This window comes from Cydia strobilella, chromosome Z (assembly GCF_947568885.1).
Source record: "Cydia strobilella chromosome Z, ilCydStro3.1, whole genome shotgun sequence".
Classification (NCBI taxonomy): Eukaryota; Metazoa; Arthropoda; class Insecta; order Lepidoptera; family Tortricidae; genus Cydia; species Cydia strobilella.
The window spans coordinates 11,183,988-11,205,605 of NC_086068.1; the positions used below are offsets into that span (position 1 = coordinate 11,183,988).

General features: G+C 38.8%; 1 protein-coding gene across 1 annotated transcript in view; it reads left to right on the forward strand.

The window, feature by feature from the left end:
• Positions 1-21,072, forward strand: part of LOC134754361 (failed axon connections) — a 43,672-nt gene extending 22,600 nt beyond the window's left edge. Inside the window, exons 2-6 of the mRNA XM_063690656.1 lie at positions 11,537-11,672; positions 12,041-12,243; positions 12,513-12,650; positions 15,026-15,301; positions 18,108-21,072. Of these exons, the coding sequence (XP_063546726.1) occupies positions 11,537-11,672; positions 12,041-12,243; positions 12,513-12,650; positions 15,026-15,301; positions 18,108-18,179 (825 nt within the window). The 3' untranslated portion in view covers positions 18,180-21,072. The remainder of the gene's footprint in view (positions 1-11,536; positions 11,673-12,040; positions 12,244-12,512; positions 12,651-15,025; positions 15,302-18,107) is intronic.
• Positions 21,073-21,618: the final 546 nt, after the last annotated feature.

Here is a 21,618-nt window from a genome sequence, read left to right on the forward strand (position 1 = left end):
TGAATGGTAATAGGTATATAAATATATTAAGTAACTGTTTTTGTTTGTCGTTCCTATTCACCCCGGATCCAGTTTGAATCATAACGGCCTGTTTAAAAAAAAATTAAAACGAAATGATTAATACATATTTTATTATAAAACTATTCTCAAACAAGACAAAAGTTTATAAACCTATACATTTGTGTCCATCGAGGAAAAAATCCTTTAAAATCTCTCTCAAAGTTCAAAATGTCCCTAATGTCCCTATTCACCCAATTCAAGAAAAACTCACAGCCAATTATTATAGCCGCGGGCCGCGTCTACACGACCCGATCAGCTATCATTTCAAGCTATAGGATAGAGTGAGATAGCAAGATAAACGATCTTACATGTCTCGTTCTTACAAGACCGTCGTGTATAATCTTGCGAAATCTGCTTAATAAAATCAAAGATTATAGTCTGTCAAACAACTTTGTCAGTAGGAAAAGGCGCGTAATTCCGATTTTCTATTTTCTATGGGACATAATGCTTAACGCCTACATTTTTTAAATTTGCCGCTTTTTTCTACTGACGAAAATGGCTTAACAGTCTATATATAACTTTAATATTTTTATAAGGATCCGTGGTCATACAGTTTATATTGCACAATTATATTGAATGAACGAGTATTGAATGGCAGAATAACTTGTGCCTTTAACTTTAAAAAAATAATTAAAGAGAGAGATTGGAGAAAAGCACTATATATGCCTCGGCAGGAATAGCAATTCCAGGATTCGTCGTCCTACGCGTCGTCCGACAAAATCGAAACTCATCCACGAATTGCACTTTCCCGGCCTCTGCAATAATGTACTAATATTGTAGTGTTAAAAATATTAAAATTTACCGGTAACTGATGGGACCCTTCAAATAATAATTTTAGGCGCATCTAAGTAGAGTAGGCACAATTATATAATGAAACTGCATTATCGAGCAGAGGGAGAACTATCGGTCGGGATTCAGCAGAGTGCCGATCCAATATATAGAGGTGGTGTATTATGTTATGAGTGGGAGCCTAGACGGCCGGGTCGGCGGCCGCGAGGGCTTCGACCCGCGCCGTGGCAGCGCCTGCGCGACCGCGCCCGGCGCTCCGGCCATCGACCAACCCCGCGCCACGCCGCGCCCGGGCTTCCGCCGCTCCCGGTCCCGGCTAGCTCCCGGAGCACAACCCGCATTTAGTAGCGCCCTTTGCTGCTTAAAATTGTGTTAGCTTCCAATTTGGTCCTGACTCGTGGCGCGCACTTTTACGAACTGTCTGATGCCGTCATAAGGTCATGTTTTAATAAACTTAATATTGATATAGGCATGCGAGTTCGTAATAAAATATGGTTATAAAAATCGTATTATTTCTGACTTACTGTACTTGCTAATACTATCAAAATGTGACTGGTAATAATTACTAACGTTAGGTAACTGTTTTTTTTTATATGTATTACATACCTAAATACCTAATGAAATAAACGTTTATTATTGGATTTGTTAGATTATATATAACCTGCCACTGCCTGTATCACAGGAAAACGTTCCTTCAAATTAGTGTTCGCAACCACAGGTCAAAACACAAATACCTATCACAACTGTCATTCTGATATGCATAAATATTACGAGTTTACGAGCTTTAGAACGGTCCCTAACTGCGATAAAAATATCTCCGCTGTTATCGGAACTTCGAGTAATAAATGTGTACCAGTTAAGGCTAGATAAAGACCGCCCCAACGTCCTGTTGCCTGCGCTATACATGTTGCTGTTTGCCCCTTTACGAGCCTTATCGTTCCTGGCCTTGCCTTTATGTGGGTTAGGTTGTCCGGAAATAAAGCCTAGATTTAATTATTTGCTATACAGTCTAATTATTCTACGTAATAGTCACGTCTATTTTTTTTATTTAAGCTGTTAGTAGCAGGGGAGGCGACGATGCTAAATGTGTAGTAACTCGAGCGTCGTAGAGATCTATTGGAATCGAAAGATTAGATGATGGAAAAAAAAAAAAAACAATGTTATATAATATTTTCTTTTTTAGCGAACAGGAAAGCGTCTACAGACTTTTTAAAATGTAAAAAAAAAACACAATGTGGTTACTCGAGCGCGTCAGATATTTGTAGCGTCCTAGTGTCAGTCGCGCAGCATGTCTCTGATAACAAGAGTATGTTCATCTGGCGGTTTACATAGGCAGGATATATGGAAGGGTAGAAAACTTGGAAAAAAATAATTTACTCGAGCGCGTCAGATATTCAAAGGGGTTGTTAAATGGACCCTTCAAAAGTGTATATTTCAATAATCTGACGACTTCAGCGAGCAGTAAGCTAATTGCAGTCACAAAGTTGCAAAAAAAACCGCCATCTTGAAATACTCGAGCGTGTCAGATTATTATACAGACAGGTTCAGATTGATGTCCCATTTATGTAAAACCTTAATCTGACGATAATGTGGAGCGGTATCCTTATTCTGATGATTTGAAAAACAAAAATTATATTTCAAGATAATTAAAAAAAGGGGCGCCACAAGCCTTCGGGAATTGTCATATACTTGGAAATTTCGACCCATGCCACCGTGGCCGGATAGCCGAGCGGTTCAGGCACCTGTCCGGTAAACGGGGTACGCTGGTTCGATTCCAGCTCTGGACACTGGAGGCTTTGGTCATTTTTTCCTTCGTATATGACATTTATTTCAGTTTATAATTTAAAAAAAATCCTGTCGTATGTATTTATTGTATTTGTAAACTGTTTTGTACCTAAAAAACTGAGCAGTATGCCGCTAAGTAGATCAGAGTCGACCAAGGGGTTCACGAGATATCACAGTTTGAGGATTTCTAAATAAATGTTGGTTAACAACGATTTTTTTTTAACTCTAGTTACTTCAAATGTAGCATCTTGGGCTCCCTGTTATTAACATTGTTTAATTATATTGTTAAAAGCGTATTATTAAAATAATTACATCGGAGGGCTTATATGGGGACAGTGTGAGAGAGAAAGAAAGGAAAAAAATTTGCAACAACTCAAAATTTAAATAATAAAATTTTACACCTGTTAGTTATACTTAACCTAGATAAAATCTATAAAAGTGCTTAATTTCCAAATAGGAGTCAGATAGCGAAAAAGTTAAAGGGAAAAAGAGCTGGGTGCACTAAACTTCATAAACAATTTTTGACACTTCTGCTTGCTCAAATCGGCAGATTTTTTTTATTTAGTTATTCTTGCATTATTCCATTCAATATAAAATAAAAATCGAACGCGCTCGAGTAAGTCAAGGTGGGTATTTTTACAACTTTGTGACCCTGCCATTCACTTACGGATCACTAAAATCGTCAGATTATTGAACTGGACACTATTTAGCAAGTAATTAATCGACCATATCTTAATCTGACGCGCTCGAGTATTTCAAGGTGGCGATTTTTTTTACTATTCTGACGGGCTGCCCTTGAATTCCTGCTCGGTGTCAAGGACGCATACTCGGTGGAGGTACTCAGCAGGACACAAGGTATCCCCCATATCTTAATCTGACGCGGTCGAGTGACTCCAAAAATCCTCTCTTGGGCTCCCCGACCGTAGAGAATGTAGTAGCTCACCAGACTATGCTTCAAAACTACATTTTCAAGCATAGTCTGATGAGCTATTTTTGACGCTGATTGTACCTGCCCTTGCCTCCCCTATTATTCTGGGTTATACAGGCATATGAATTGCATATATGTATGTACGATGGCCGTTGGGGCGGAAAGGTTCTCGAGTGGCGACCACGTACCGGAAGGTGCAGCGCGGGTAGAACCCCCACAAGGTGGACTGATGACCTGGTAAAGGTCGCGGGAGTCCGCTGGATGCGGGTGGCGCAAGACCGGTCATTGTGGGACTCTTTGGGGGAGGCCTATGTCCAGTAGTGGACGTCCTCTGGCTGATATGATGATGATGATGATGTACCTACACCTACATTTTTTTTGATATTATTGTTTTGTTCCTTAAATAAACATACGTTTTTTAGTGTCTACAATGTGGTTCTCCACGTTAAAAAAAACCGGCCAAGTGCGAGTCGGACTCGCCCAGCGAGGGTTCCGTACCTTTTAGTATTTGTTGTTATAGCGGCAACAGAAATACGTCATCTGTGAAAATTTCAACTGTCTAGCAATCACGGTTCGTGAGATACAGCCTGGTGACAGACAGACGGACAGCGGAGTCTTAGTAATAGGGTCCCGTTTTTACCCTTTGGGTACGGAACCCTAAAAAACTATGCATTTAGGCATTCCGCCTAGCCTGGGAACTAGAACTAGGAATGTCGGACTCGTGACCAAGGAGCCAAATACCGACTAAACCATCCACGGTATGCCCGTCTCGCAGCAAAGGTGGCGGTGACAAGGACGCAGTAAGCATTCCACCGCGGACAGTGCTTGCTGCCGACAGCCGAGGCTGTCCCCTCCTTGGACTCGAAGGCCCTGGAGCCAAAGCTCCCCCTCTCGAAGGTAGTATGTAGGGCGACACCACACATTGGTCCCTCATGACAACCTCCACGTCGGGAGGAGATGGAAAAACCCCGGGTTCCACCCCCTCAGGTCGCCTTATCGATTTTTATAGAGGTGGTCATCCTCGTGGCCACCACGGCGGCGCCGGCGAGCAGTGGCAACCCCCCCGGCCGTCTTCATAGGCCCTCTGCCTAGACAGTTACCGGAACCGCAGTTTTATACAGGTCAGCGGCAATCCTGTGCCCTCACGCGACATCCGCGACCGCAGGCGCCCGGCCCAAAGGCCCCCTTCCAGCACGCACTAGGGTGAACTCTCCCTCATTCAGAGGACACCCTGAGTGGAACCCCCCTAACTCCAGAACCCCTAATTACTTGGAAACCAAGAGATTACTTACCGTTGCCCCCGGGGCGCACCTTCTAAGAGCCCTTCCCTTTCCCCCGGATCAGGTGTTCAAGAGGAATGAGAAGGGACTCAGCACTTTAGGAGTTTTCCTGTCCGTAGCACCCCAGCTTAAATACATGCCTAAATAGCTAAATACGCTCAATTTACGCAACAAAGTCGGTGAAGTGAAGTGGCATGACATTAAGCGCATGTTCTATGAAAACGGATTAACGCGTTCGCAACAGACATCCAATTAATTCCCGATCATTGCGAAAAAATATATTATGGGTGATTTCAGGAGAGCTGGCACGAATGGATCGAACGAGAATGAGTGAATGATAATATCCATGTGAGCATGACCATGAAATAGTAACTATTTCATGGGTTGAATGAATTAAGTAAGATTCGTGTATTTGGATAATTAAATACAATAAAAATTATTTCTCGAGACTGACCCAAGATTGCTTTTCCTGAACCAATAATAGACGAACATGTTATATAAATGAGTTGAGTTGGCAGTGTCATACTATAAGAATTTTATCAGTCAGTATGTTTTAGTTCGTAATTCAACCTGCATTTTAAGAACAAAAATATCCTATGTATATAGCCTCGTTTGCACACTAAGCGAAAGAGCTAAATTAGTTACGGACTTACGGAATGTTTTTCCGTAATTTTCTGGATTGCGGTGTCAGTGTGAAAAATGAAAACTCCATAAGAGCAAAATCTTTTCAGGAAATTGTCTTCAATTGTCTTATCTTATTTAAGTATTTTAAATGCACTGCAGGCCTATATGACCTTCAAACCTTCAAGAAAAGAGCGTACTCCCATCTTAAAGGCCGGCAACGCACTTACAACCCCTCTGGTGTTGCGGGTGTCCATGGGCGGCGGTAATCGCTTACCATCAGGTGATCCGTCTGCTCGTTTGCCTCCTATTTCATTAAAAAAAAGAAGGCTTAATCCTAATAAAAGTAATTCCTCTGTCTCTCGAAAAACTTGTAAAAAATGTAGTTGTTTCCAAAATATCATTGTGTGTCAACCTTATATACATTGACATTCTTTAATGACACCATTCTTGCCATCTCTCCTGAAATGATCTACAGGTACCCAAAGGGAACATTCCAGGGAACTGTCCATGACTAGTTGTGTTGTGGGTCCAGTTTCACTGTTGTCACAGCCTACTAGGCATTGGACTGAAACAAAGTATTTCACCCACCGCCCCGGTTTCCACCCTTGGCGCCATAAGTTCAATGGGTGACGTCACGTTAGCTGTTGCTAGTCGCACATCACGAGTGAGGTTGTTTCAAGCGTGGGTGGAACTAAAATTACTGCCGCACCGCAAGCACGAATAACCGCATATACAAACTACAGGTAGTTTTTTTAAGAAACAAATATTTGAAGGTCCCATTTTATATTTATCGTTTTCACCCAAAGTTAGTGTATCATTTACCTAATAGTACAAAACTACACATATAGATGCAACAAAAACTAAAAACCGGCCAAGTGCGAGTCGGACTCGCGCACCGAGGGTTCCGTACTTTTTAGTATTTGTTGTTATAGCGGCAACAGAAATACATCATTTGTTAAAATTTCAACTGTCTAGCTATCACGGTTTATGAGATACAGCCTGGTGACAGACAGACAGACGGACAGCGGAGTCTTCGTAATAGGGTCCCGTTTTTACCCTTTGGAGGGTAGGCTTATTCGCGTAGTCTAAAATAACGTGTACCTTACCAATACAGGCAATACATATAATCAATAAAGCCGGCGGCATATTAGCTTACGTTCGGGTGATGTGGCGTCGCGTCGGGCTTTTTATCAATGATACTCGTTCCGCTTGTTCAATCCTCAACTTAATGGGTTGATTGTTAGCTTAGACTCGTAGTTACGAGCAGCAACAAATCATTCAGTTACATGCGGGTCACTTACCCACTTACTCAGTAAAGTGAACGGAGATGCAGGATACAAGTATGTACCTATGATGTACTAATCTTTGTTATTATTCCAGGCAAACTTTACTTATATTGTCTAATTCTTTTATATTATAAGAGTAGTGGTAAATTATTAAGTAGGCATTTATTTCCGTAATTTTATTATAATTTAATAAAGCATTAAATTTAATTATAAATAGCTACCTAAGAATACATTTGTTAAAATCAGGCATAACAAGTTTAAAGCCACAGACACAGTTATTCACGGCGAGGGGAACGAACTTGGCAACTTTGAAAAGTGGATCATTAGTCCTCGTAAGTTGTCAGTAGTTGGAGTACGTGAGTTAGTGGTCTAAACTTTAATCTATCTTACAATTAGTACCTATAACAACTAATGCCGTTCTTAATTCATAACCGTCAAACTTATTATACTTATTTCATTTGTCTATTTCAACGGTAAGGTTTTAATTTTTTTGACACCTGTCACGAATGAAACAATAGTACATTGTTAACCAAGGTATGAAAGTCACCCATTTCTGTCGAGGTTGTTGGCGGTAGTACGCAGTGAGCGCCAATAATCAGAGACTAAAATGGTGCCTTCCACCCAAGTTAAATACTACTTTTCATTTCGAATACGAGGAAAGTAAAATACATGTGTTCTTGAGGGTAGAAATTAACAATTTAAAGAAACGTTGCGAGAAATCAAAATTGGCCTAATCCTAAGGGATCTACGTAAATCGTTTACAAATTAAACAAATAGGTAAAAAAAAAGAAGATAGGGACAACAATTTGTCAAAATCAAAATAATTAAATTACATAGAATGAGGTAAAAATATCGTTATTTATGGAATAGGGAGATAATTATCAGATTGGAAATAGTAGGTACAACAAATCCATTTAAAACCAGAACTAATTGCTTATCATTAAAAAAGAAAAAACGTACTCATAAAGTACAGTGCTCTGGAGCAGAAACGTATCATTTCCGGCACACTTTTTAGAACAGCAACGACCCACTTTCAGAGGATGAGAAATAAAAAAGTAGTTTCAGTAATCGAAATTAAAACTGGATTTAATAAGGTACCCGATTAGCCGTGCGAATCCGAAATGTTTACATGTAAATGTTAAAAGTCAATAGGGATGTCACTCGAATTGACAGATTGGGGCTAGGTCTGTGCGGCAGAGTATAGCGGGACGAGCGGGGGCGGATGGCCTCGGCGGGGCGAGAGGGTAGCCGGCCGCTGAACCTCGCCAGTCGAAATCAATACAGCTGCTCTCCCCGCTCGTCTGAAGCCCGTTGCCATAGCTACGCGGGCAGATAAACGCCCCGACGCCGGGCGCACGCCACGCGCCTCTCGCCTCCCCCCTCGAGGCGCGCTTGCTCGAACTCGAACCGTTCCTTTACACTTACAGCCCTTTAATAGAAATTAACTGCTGTGTTGAGAGCCGATTTTTGTGACAACCTGCTGTTGCCACGTAATTGACGTAATTCAACTGATCGACTCATTCCTTCCCGTGGATAACATTGACCCAAAAAAAAGATCATATGGATTTATCCACATATTACGTCACAGCAACAGGGGAAGGTGTGACAGGGGGGGGGGCGGGGTTGATATTTTTAAATCGAGATTTTATGTGATGTGATTAATGGATGACCCCTATAAAGTAAAAAGTCAACAATATGTTCAACTTAAAAAAAAGGGCGAGTGACTCGCGCACGAAGAGTTCCGTACCATTACTAAAAAAAACGGCAAAAAAATCACGTTTGTTGTATGGGAGCCCCACTTAAATATTTATTTATACTGTTTTTAGTATTTGTTGTTATAGCGGCAACAGAAATACATTATCTGTAAAAATTTCAACTGTCACGGTTCATTAGATACAGCCTGGTGACAGACGGACAGACAGATGAACGGACAGCGAAGTCTTAGTAAATAGGGTCCCGTTTTTACCCTTTGGGTACGGAACCCTAAAAAACGACAGTTACATTAGTAAAATGTATAATCGGTTCAGCGTTGCTAAGATAGCAAAAAAAAATCCGTAAATGTGATGTAGCCACGAAACTTACTTCAACTACTGCTTTTTGAAATTGGTGTTGATTGCGATCTGGAGCACCCAAACCTAAGTCTTAAACTCCCTAACACACTTAAATTAATCAATGTAGGGAGCTCCAAAACAAACTATAAGTACTTCATAACGGAATGATGGCATCGAAGACAATAAAACCTGTATTCAAATCATTAAAAAAATGTATAATATTAACTATTAAGTACGTACTAAATATGTGTAGGACGTAGGTACAATATGACTGTCTTTTGTTCACCTTCCTAAGCAATTGTATTGAAAATTTTAATTAATACTAATATGATAGTTAAGGACTAAGGAATAATTATATCGCGTATTTAAATACATAGTGCAGTAATCAATGTGTACATAAACAGGCCTTAACTATCGCGGTAACTGAATACAATTAAAGCTGTCACACACAAAAGCCAGCTCGTGACGTTGTAAAATTGGAAACCCACACAAAAATAGGTTGATATTCTCAGTCGCAATTTGGGTTTACATGGACCCTAGCCGACGCTGAACTCGAAATAGGCCAATCAAATTAGATTTTTTCAAAGAATTAATTCCCAGCAAGCTGTAAATAGTTTTAATACCTTCATTTGGTCCTAAATGCGTGTTATCCGAGTTTGCTCCATCCCAGTTTTTACTTGTAGATAGAAAACGGTCCGAAAATTCGTCCTAATCATGATAAAAATTGATATATGAGAATCCAAAAGGTATCTTAATTTGAATTCGTAGTCAGTTTGTAAAAAAAGAAAACTTTTTTTGTATAATCATGGTAAAAATCGGACTTTTTACCAGTGTCTGATTCACCAAACCTTGCTGGTAGTGTCTTGATGTTGGGTTCCTTCTACATACATCGAGTGATTTGGCAATCCAAAGAAAAGTTCATCTAAGGCTCCCAAAATTTATGCACACATGGAGCAAACTCGGATTACACGGACCAAATGAAATATTAAAACGATTTGCAGCTTGCTGGAAATTAATTCCTCATAACGCTCTTTTTGGATCTAATTTGATTGGCCTAAAAACAGGAAAGGACAAAACTCGACAAAAATGAAATGGATGGTGGTGGATGTCGCAGTTGTTGAGATAGGGTGGCTATTGGGGTGTAACATGGACGCTTTGTTTGAAGCTGGCTAAGTGTTAAACTCCACACCTATTTATTATGCTCTGAGGGACTTGTTTATCACCGGATACCCAAACAAACCCATAGAAACTTCACCCTTTTTGAAACTGAATTATGAACCGACATAAAATTAGGCTAAAATTATTACTATATCATATTCTACCAATAACTACTTACTGCCACAACTGATATCTATAACTATCTATTTATACTAGTAGTTAAACATTCCAAAAGCCAAGAAAAAGGAAAAAAGCTTGCAAGCAACACCTCTGAACCGATTCACTCAATAAAAATAATTTATTTTAAATTTCAACTTATTTTCACAAACGGATGTTTATGTGGTGACTCGAGGCATAATAATATGATGGTCGTCTTTCAAGCGATAATGACCTGACAAAGCGTTTGTTGTCTTAATATTAGCTTGTTAGCGATAAGCATGAACACCGTTCCATAAACCATAGTATGGTGTATGGTGAGTGGTGACCATACACCACAAGCAAGAAAATCGCAGTCCCCCAAATTTGTTACATAAATTTTGACTTAGTGTAGCTGAGACTAAAATTCAGTTACTATGTAGTTGACATAAACTTTTGAGACCTTTTCGATTCGGTAATTATTCGATATTCGGCATATTCGGCAAGTTTTCGGCAGAATTATTAGGTTTAAAGTGCCGAATATTCGGCAAATATTTTTTATTATGTTTGTCTTGTTGTAGTACTGTAAAAGCTACTCCAGAACTTGTACCTTCTTCCATCTGGTTACGTTTTCCCGTTAAATCCCATGATGAATCCTTGCAATGTTTTATTTGGGGACGGTTGAAATTTTTTTTGCGAGTCCCTTACATTTTTTGACCTGTTTGTTTCTAGGCAATTGCATAGGAAGCGATTTATCTTTAGCTGCCAATGTAATTGAAATGTTTTTAAATGGTAATTAGAATGATACAGATGAACCGAATATTCGGTCGGTAAGGTCTGAACTGAACATTCGGCCGAATATTCGTATTCGTCAATCTCCATATTCGGCCCATCTCTACTGTTACTTTTGTGCATGCCTTCTGTTAAAAGTACTTCCGCGCTGTTGCTATTGCTATCTGTATTACGTGCTCTTATTTAGAGAGGTTGAATTTAACGAATTTTAATGACATCATGTAGTTTTAACCTTACATGGTTAATGTTATTTATGGAATTGCTTGCAATCATGACTTACGTTTTGTTTCTAGATCTATTACTAATTTTAGTTAAATAGGTACACGACCGTGTGATGTAATGAAACTTTATCGATAAAATAGAGTAATGTACTGTCTGCGAGTTACTTTGCATAATATAGTATAATTATACATAATATGTGTTTTCAAGCAACACTTCTGTTGTTTTTGCTGTCGGTTGTTTGTACGAAGAATAGAGTCCTATCAAGCTGACTATTCTTGGAATATGTCGTGGTGTAAACGCACAAAGCTTATCGTACCCTACGCACTCTATAAACAAATAACTTTTATTTGTAAATAGAGTTGCGACGGACGAGTTGAGTGTTATATCACCATTCTTTAACTATAAAAAATTGAATGTTTGTTTCAGAACGTGGATCACAAGGCGAAATTCCGTTCCAAAAAAGGGCAACTGCCGTTCGTGGAGTTGAATGGTGAAGAGATTGCCGACAGCACTTTCATCATCAAAGATCTTTCTGAGAAATTCAACAAGGATCTCGATGCGGGTACGCACTGCCTTATCATTACCTTATTAATATAAATAACTATATCGCACATGTAGAGCCGTCGCAGTAGTACTTGCAAGGCTCCTGTTACTATGTTATTTGATAACCCTTGCATTCATGAGTCGCCCAGTAATGTATGCTTAAATAACTACGTTTAGGAAAAAATGCTTATAATATTATGGTGGCTTAGGGTCAACGTACCTCGCGAGTGCAAGGTTCTTTGTCATATAAAAATCGGGATCGAGAGCCCGGGCGACCTAGAATTCTAGATAGATCAGGCACGACGCGACGCGACGCGCATGTGCATTTGGGAGCGCAGCGTGGGTGCAAGAGGCTCACAGCACCTGACCTATTTGCTTTATACACAGCGCTCACGCCGGAGCAGCGGGTGCTGTCGCACGCGATGATCTCCATGATCGAGAACCACCTGTCGTGGGTGCTGCTGTGGTGGCGCGCCAAGTACCCCGACACTGTCATCAACGGCTACCACATTAACCTGCAGAATGCGCTCAACACCCGCCTGCCGAACACCATCCTTAACTTCTGCTACAAGCTCACGTCTGGCCGCAAGGTTACTTTATTTATCAATTCTTACATGCAGTTACATACACAACAAATACTGATCTCATTTACAATATTGTGCTATCCGACTGTATTAAATATTAAGCTACTTTGGTACTTGTTGTTCGAAAAGTTTTGCAAGTTACATATTTCAGTTAAGTATTTCATATTTTATAAAAATTTAACACAAATCGTATCGTATTATATGTATTAAAATATATGTAATAATATTAATGCAGTTATACATAAAGTTTTATGAGTTGTTAAATATATTTCCAGGGTATGAAAAAAGCGAAGGCCCACGGCATCGGCGTACACAGCCAAGAGGAAATCATCGAGTTTGGCAAGAACGACTTGCGCGTGCTCTCCGATCTTCTGTCCGACAGGCCCTTCTTCTTCGGCGACGAACCCACCCTGGTGCGTGACAAATCTGCTTACTTTATACTTTCAACCAATATCTACAGCCGAACACGAACTTTTCGTGACGTAAAATGTTGCGCAGTGATTTTCAAGTATCGTAGCATTCGATTGGGAGTTGGGACTAAAGTAAGGCTAGTTTAAATATTAATAATTACTTACTGAGCCAGGAAACTCAACAACACCACGTAGTCAACCAAAATAATGTGAAATTACCACCAAGTGGTTACCACAGGTATTTTTATTAGTATTGGACACTGACAAATTTTTGATGGTAACTACTCACATACAGAAACAAGTAAGCTTAAGTGCTCACTCCATACATCAGTGTCCTCACTTTAAAATAATAAGTTGTATGGGAGATGTGATATAACGTATTAATTAATACGTTTAAAACTCGCTTGAAAGTTAATACTTAGGTAAATATAAACTTATTTGTTTAAACTTTATATTATACAGTTTAAACAAATAAGTTTTCGCATAGCTGGCTTAACTTATCATATTTGGTTTTTATTTATGTATGGATTGAGCACTCTAAGCTTACTTCTTTCTCTATGCTACTGAGATTTTTTTCCTCAGTTGTCCTCAGTGGTAACAACTGGGAAAAAAATCACTAGTTACCACCAAAGCAAGTTGGTGGTAAATCCTGAGAATTTTATTTCTCAATTGTTACCACTGAAAACAGATGTGATAAAAAATCGCAGTTGTTACCACTGGTAACTTGGTGGTAACTAGTGAGAATAACCGACATTCGTCGTGTTTTACTAAAATTACTTCCTTGGAAGATGTATAGTCGCTTTACTAAAATTGTCTACTCTCATTAAACAACGTTAATTGTTTAAAACCCTCTTATCTCCCATGACTGTGCCCGAAAAATATCTCGATACAATTCAGTCTTTGTTTAGCTGGTTTCTTAATAGGTGCTTGTAAGATAAACACGTCCTTAGCTAAGCGTTCAGTCATTACATTACTTCCGAGAAGTAATTATTCAATTGCGGTGTTGCAATGTTAGTTAAATAAAGATGACTGATATATTTTAATCCATTATAGTCTCTATAGAATAACATTGTTTTTAATGCGTTTGAAAATAAAAATAAAAGCATTATTAAAAGTGTAAAATTTAATTGAAATGTAATTAGTTGTTGATTTCATTTTTTAAATATCCAATAAATAAAAGAGCATGCATTTTTCGGCAAGTATATATTTAATTACCATAAACGACTATTTAATCAAAACAAGTGGGAAAATTTTATGAAATATAATTAGCAATCAGGCACCTTTTATTCATATTAAATCACATTTACAATCGGGTCTATCGCGAATTTGTAAATGTGATTTAATATGTGTTCAAAGCGCGAAAGTTTTAAATGTTACATTTTATTTATCATTCGTTTCAACGCCTCTTCATTGTGAGACCTATACCTACATTAGTAAGATCTGTAGACAAGACCCTCCTCCCTCAGCGTTTGGGACGTAAGTAATTGGGGTAATTTATTCTAAGTTAACTAATGCCTACATCACGTTCCTTTGATCACTGTAATGATATCGCATCGCGATCATTACCACAGCGTCAACGTCATCTGCAATTTGAACATAATGTTGTGATAGTAGACCACGTGAAAGTAGAAAATGGATGAATAACGCAATACTCTCATTCATAGCGACCAAATAGAGCATTATGCGATGTCGTGGGAGCTTCTTTAGTATTCGGTTAACACTCGGCGTGTAAGAACGCCAGTAGGCACGGCAGTAGGGTTTACAGTGTAGAATTTAGGGCTGTATGTTATGTTAGGTTGGGGCTGCTGACTACTAAGAGCCCTTATAACCTCTGGAACTGATTTTGAGTATAAGATTATTTATTCAATAACAATAACATAAGCTAACAGAACCAAGAAGCTTATGATATGAGTTATAGCAACGTAGAAGCTCCAGTGCCCGACACAGCTCCTATAGTCGGCATTTTCAGTCATAATGTCACAGCAATAAAGTTGACAGCAAGGTGTCGAATATTGGGTCTTAACATGTCGATTATTGGGGTGTTTATGCTAATTAGTAGTAGGAACCCTACCACAAGGATCAGAAGTCAAACTGCGGTCCGCTATTTTTGCAAACGAACATCTCATTGGAGACTGCCCTAAATATTATCATTCATTTAGAAATAAATATATTATGAGCTTACTTAACATGTTTGCTGAGTCTTGAAAGACATCTACAAGTTTTGGTTGATGGACATTGGACAGCCAATTCGTTCAAGAGTGAGAGTGACCGATTGACCGGTTGGGAGTGCTGGTGCTGGTACCCTGATGCTTGCGTATCCCGTCCGCACCTTTGAGACTGGTCACATGTGACTGATTTATGATTGTTATTCTCTACAGCTGGACGTCGTCGCATTCTCCAACCTCGCTCAACTGAACTTCATCGACAAGGAGGTCGCCCACCCGCTGCGCGACGCGATGAACGACAGCTTCCCGAACCTCGTGGGGCTCGTGTCGCGCATCAAGGAGCGCGCGTTCCACGACTGGGACGACATCTGCACCACGCTCGACCTCAACGCGCACGTACCTAAGCCCGTCAAGGACACCAAGGAGACCAAGGAGGGCACCGGGCCCGCCGAGAAACAGCCGCTCCCAGAAGAACCTGAAAAGGGCAAGGTACGCTACAAAGATAAAGCCATTATTGGCTATTGTGCGAAGTGCGCAGTGAGGGCACATGTCTACTGTCGAGTAACTAATGTGTTACCGCCAATGCAGTGGCAGTCATGCACACGCCTAATTCTACGTACTAGTAGAAGAGTAGGTATAGTTATTTTTCAAACGCATATGTACATTACGTACTACAAAAGCGCCGTTAGTCCTTAATCTGGAATTACTTACCTGACGTAAAGACGAGTAATCGATGCGTCCGAATTGTAAAAATTAAATCTCACTAGAATTTCTGAAAAGTAAGTGACCTGAATTAGTAAAATGCAAAAGTATGTCCTTACTCTAGAATAAACAAATGTGTAGTTTTCAAGCAAAAGGTACCACATTGTCACTTGAAATAAGGACGCTCTGACAGGTTTTTCGTATAAAGATACAAGCAATTTTCGTCCTTATAGTAAGCGACAATGTGGTACCTTTTGCTTGGAAACTTATATCTTTATAATTACAAGCATGGATTACGGGACATTCGAAAATGCATTCAAACTGTTTACCGTACCTATTCTCGCACTATCAATTCTAAATTCAAGCTGTTGTTATAACGTACAGGCGGCGGGGCAGCGTACTCTATCTATCTAGTAGCTTTGTTTAGGGAAAATCGTTTTGTGTAACAATATTATTTGCTTTTTTACCGTAACCCTTTTTTTGGGGTTCCGTTCCCAAAGGGTAAAAACGGGACCCTATTACTAAGACTCCGTCGTGGCTGTCCGTCTGTCTGTCTGTCACCAGGCTGTATCTGATGAACCGTGATAGCTAGACAGTTGACATTTTCACAGATGATGTATTTCTGCTCCCGCTATAACAACAAATACTAAAAAGTACGGAACCCTCGGTGCGCGAGTCCGACTCGCACTTGGCCGGTTTTTTTAATACAATTCGCCTCCCTAAATGACAATATACCCTATAAATAAATATAATATATCTATTATTTAACGATATCAAGCACAAAAGACTCGTACATTATTATAATGTCTGCTTACATTGTTATTGAAACGTAGGTGTATCGTCCTTACTAAACAAGTGTAGGTATCTTGGATTCTAGGAACGTACCGGTTCCGTACATTGAGTATCAAATGACGCGGGATACTTGACACACCTCTATCCCAAGTTATTTCGTTGCGCACGCGACACTTCTGTTGCGTTTTTGTTTTATGGTTACGTTCAAAACAATAGTACATTATTGCCGAGGCTCGAAAGTAGCTACTTGCTGGCTGAGGCCTCCAGTCTCCAGAGGAATCCTCAGCCAGCAAGTAGCCTTCCAGCCGAGTCATATATGCTTTTCTCAAAAATGGTGCAAGAAATATAAATATAATAGAAATATTTTACATATGCAGTTCTAATGTATATATTTTTACAGAAAAAAGTAAAAACAAAAAGATTTGCTTTGCCGCCTTTTTATTTTTTTAATTAAATATATAGTGTATTTTTATGCTGAAAATACGCCAACCTATTTGAGACGGGGTCCCTTTGTTTGACATAATTATTGAAAGTGATAATAGTTAGTTAGTTAGTTTTGCTGGGCATTTTCCGCAACTCGACATCCAATGTGCCTATTTTGCGTGAAACGAGGTAGCGCTACTCTGACCTGAAAGTGATAATTCAGAAACCGTTAACTTTCAGGATTTTCGTAAGGTTATCCTATAGATAGGTTAGATTAGGTTAGGTTTGTTTTATGGCAATCCTGAAAAGTTACGAGTTTCTGAGAAAAACCAAATTATGACTAAAAAAAAGTGGACAAACAATACATTATGACTTAAAACTTTATGGGAAACAATAGAGACCCATTTGAGACACCTACATAGTCACGGCACAGATTAATAAATAGTTACTACGTAACAGATACATCATTCCCATACAAAAGCGAAAATACCTACGCTATAATAGCCTACAAAATCTTAATAATAATACCTGCTTCTCAGGACGAGAAAAAATGTACCATAAGTACGCGCACAAAGAGTCGAGACTGTGTTGCCCGCCGTGCGAGTCACGTGCCAACGAGTCATCGTAAGAATGCGCTAGGGTTGTACCTATGATGATTATTGTAATAAAACGAATGTCAACCACATTTTTTATTAGTCAATCAAATATTTAAAAACAACACTAATAATGCCTGACTCAAAAAACTCCTTAATTTACGATTTACCTACTTATGTTCAAAGAAATAAATGGTGACAAAATTCATAAAGATAGATTTAAAATTAGTATTTTCACCTTTCTTCGTCTCTCGGCAATGAAAAAACGACAAATTTTTCTTTTTTTTTACTACTGCACAATAATTACGTGGTTTCGGCATTTTGAAGCGTAAGCGCGGGCGCTCAGGCGGGTGTTCTGCGGCCCCCTGTCGGTTGTATCGTCGACGATACGCCGAGCGGTAGGCATATAGCGCGTGGCCTTGAGCGAATGACGGAGGCCTAGTCGCGGTACCAACATTACAACATAGATGTTACAATAATAGTTACTGAGCATCTGTTTGGCTGTTTAAGGGACCTATGCCTTCATTTGATTTGGCCACTTCAACTTTTAAAAAGTTTGGATCTCTACAAATAATGGAATTTGTATGCAACATTGCAGTCCCGAAATCGAGACTGCAATGTTTTTAATTTTTCGACTGACCATAAAATACGAACTTCGCGACCTAATTTTTAACCGGCAACGTCGACATTGCCGTCCATTTTTGAGAAAAGTAACTTAGTAACTGTAAAACTGCCACTGCTATTGTAATTGTTTGTTAATTAACACAACATTGTTATTATTGTAGGGCGACGAGAAGGAGAAGGAGGTGGAGAAGGAGCCCGAGGAGAAGAAGGAGAAGGAGCCGGAAGATAAATAAATGGCGACCACACCAGTTGAATATACACTAGAGTCAGACTCGGCATACATCCTGTATATTGTAAGCGTGTAAATCCATTTGTCTTTCCCGTTTTTTCGTTGAAGAGGACGCCCGTGCGCCAATCGATATAGTGTGCTTTTAATGTTTCATTGACATTATGTGTTCGCTCGATGTCGTGTCGTGTAAGTAATCTCGAACATAAACGACCTGTCCTGTTTAAGATTTAAACGCTCTTTTTATTGTGACGGTCATCTTTTGTAATTATTATTAAATTGTATTTCTATTAGTTTCATATGTCAATAGGAAATTGGCTGAAGTATGCTCTAAGATTATAATATTGATGATTGTTTAGGTACTTACAGGATTAGATAATCTTTTTTTTTTTCAGATAAATTATCTATGTGATAAGGAATACGTACGTAAATAATATGAATACTCATAGTCAATGAAATGTTTTCTAAGTATCCATGACACAGTAAAGTAATTGATCTGTAATAGAGTAGGTTACCTATTGAGGAAACCTGTCTCCCTTGCCGGCGCGGCGCCGCGCGCTCCGGCTCTCGTCTCCTAGTGTCCATGTAGATGTAGCAAAAACAATACTCAACTCAATCCACCTACTTACTCATCATTTCCTTTTCATCTCATTCATTATACATTTCAAATATTTTAAATAAGCTACAATGTTTAGTCTAGAAATATTGATACCAAAAATTGGCTGATGTTAAGTAGTTAATTGGGTAGTATTATCAAATTCGGCTCGTCGATTAGAAATGAGAAATAAATAATTAGACTGTTTTGAGATTCTTGTACTTTATCAGTTTTTACAAATAAAAATTTACAATTTACAAATTTTTGATAAACGAAAAAGCCTGGAAGACTGTTTTTCATGTTATTATGTAATTCATAGTCCATAATGTTTTTGATATTGTATTAATTGTTAAGATTAAGAACGAATGTGTACTCAAATTGTAATATTAACGAATTAGAATTCCTTGTTTGATAAGAATAATTTGTTAAGCGTACGAGTCGGCCGTGTGGCCGTGTGGTACAAGTACATAACAGAGCGCGAGGCCGGCTCTTGCACTACATTCCACTGCATTCGTTTCGACGTGCATGCCCATGCCCCCCTAGATGCTGACTATCAGCACCAGCTCCTGTCTCTTAAAATGGCCGGTTTGTTTTCGCACATTACTTGGGTACTTATTTCCAAGGTTTCGTTATTGTAGTAACCACTGAAACAGGCTTAAGATAACGTAACTTACCGCCTCAGAACGACGTCTTCATTTGGAGAATACATTTTAGCACGATTAATCGCCTTGCAAGTTTTTGGATATTTAACATATTTTATACATGTCATCTGGTTGCAAAATAATACCGGGCTGATAGTCATTGTGGAAACTTGTGGGCTTTTAGTTGTAGTAGGATGAAAACTTGTACCAAGTTCGATATGATTTATTTGAATGCTGTTTATCTCGGTGGTCTCGGTACTACATTACTCATGTAAGTGTAATAAATGATACTTGTAAGTCTGTAGTAGGTCTGAAGATATTTCATATATCACATAGATAAAGATAGGATTATAAAGATTAAATAAGCATAACCGAATACGGTTTACGGTAGATTAGGAGGGAAGAGCGAGTTGATGATAAATGAAAATAATTCGTTGGATCACTCGTGAATTATATCGTAATAGTTAACTCTGTATACAATAAGGTCAAAATTTTATTTGACTTAATATCTTGATTTTACAATTTTTGGGGAATGGTTGACTACGTCCCTCCCGACAACTGCTGACCATCACTGCCATTAGTCACACACTAAATATAAGGTTTAATATAAGAAGAATTAATGGTTTAGAAACGATTGTTATTCATAAGCTATGTACATACCTATTCGTTTGAAGAGGTTTATTGATCAAACGCATCCCGAATAAATTATGAGAAAGTAATATCAAATCAGCTAAATCAGGGGTTCCCAATCTGTGCCCTCGGCGCTAAGGCAGTTGAGAGGGCCGCCATGAGCCAATCCTCCTCACCATGTCATTATCTATTTCGAATAGCCTAGTAAGGACGCCGCCGCCGAAATGTAAACTTGCAAATGCGCCGCGGATTGAACAACATTGGGAAACCCTGAGGTATATAAAAAATGTAGAAGTTAGTGAGGCTTGTGTAAACGAGCCGATAGTAGAGCCTGTTTCAGTGTGACACAAGAACTGGAAAGAGGTACGCACGATGCTGTAACTCATGCTCATCCTCAGATCATCGCGTGTATAAAATGGGGCGAGTCTAGCTGGGCCGCTGTCATTAGTGGGGGTCACCGTCGCGAGACTTTACGTGCGGGCTGTCTATTTTAAGTATAATCAGAGATTTTACTCAACATCACTTTTGAAAGTAATTGATCTGTATTTAGCTAGTTTTAGGTGTCAGAAAGCAACTTTATGAATGAACTAGAGAACTGTAAACGCGAGATTATGGTCGTTTTTGAGGTAGGTACCTATAATAGTGTAATGAACATGACATACTTTGACATTTATTTGTGTTGTTGTAAGCTAGTACTATTATTACAAAGTAATTATAATTACCATATAATAGTGATAAGATTTTCAAGTATGTTTATATTATTATAGAATGTAGCAGACAATTTTGAACAATGAGTTGTAATATTCATATAGTTGTGTTTAATTCATATAATCATTTTCTAATTCACTTAGTAATTGTGGTTATCAATTATCGTGTCAATATTTTAATATTAAGTCATATTCAGCTAGTTTATAATGGTTCGCCATAAATGTGCCGACTAAGTAATACACAACTGAGCTTTCAGTGGACACAATGTTCTCATTAGGATTTCAGTGTTATATATTCTGTCGCCATTAAAGTATATATCTACCAAATACTCACTGTGAGGTGCCTCGACTAGACTAGACCACTATACTAGGCCTAGTCGACATGCACTGAACGGTTTGTTTTATTGCTACACCTATTAAATAATTATAGTACCTATTATTTTAATTAGTAATACTTATAATATAATTAGTTTTGTTTTCTTAAAAAAAAAAACAAAAAGTCATCAATCAGTAGTTACGTTTAAGTAAACAGTCTTTCTATTGTGGTCGATGCAACCGGACTCTAACCCTTAAATGCATGTTTTTTTTATTTTTGGAACCCATTTTATTTTATTTTTTATTTTCTGTTGAATCTGTGAGCTGTCCAAGTGTCCAATTCTTTGTATACATTTGGCAACAATATGCATTTAAGGCCTAATCCTCAACTCATTCACTGCTTACCTAAGTTTATAGCGCTACGTGGTAGCCTGTAGCATAGCATAGTCCCGGTATGTAGGGAAAGAGCTTCATATAAAATAGCTAGTGATATAGCCAAGGGTTGTCGAAGTTATGTTTTTCTACGGGGCATCCGCTTAATGTTGAATCTACCACTAA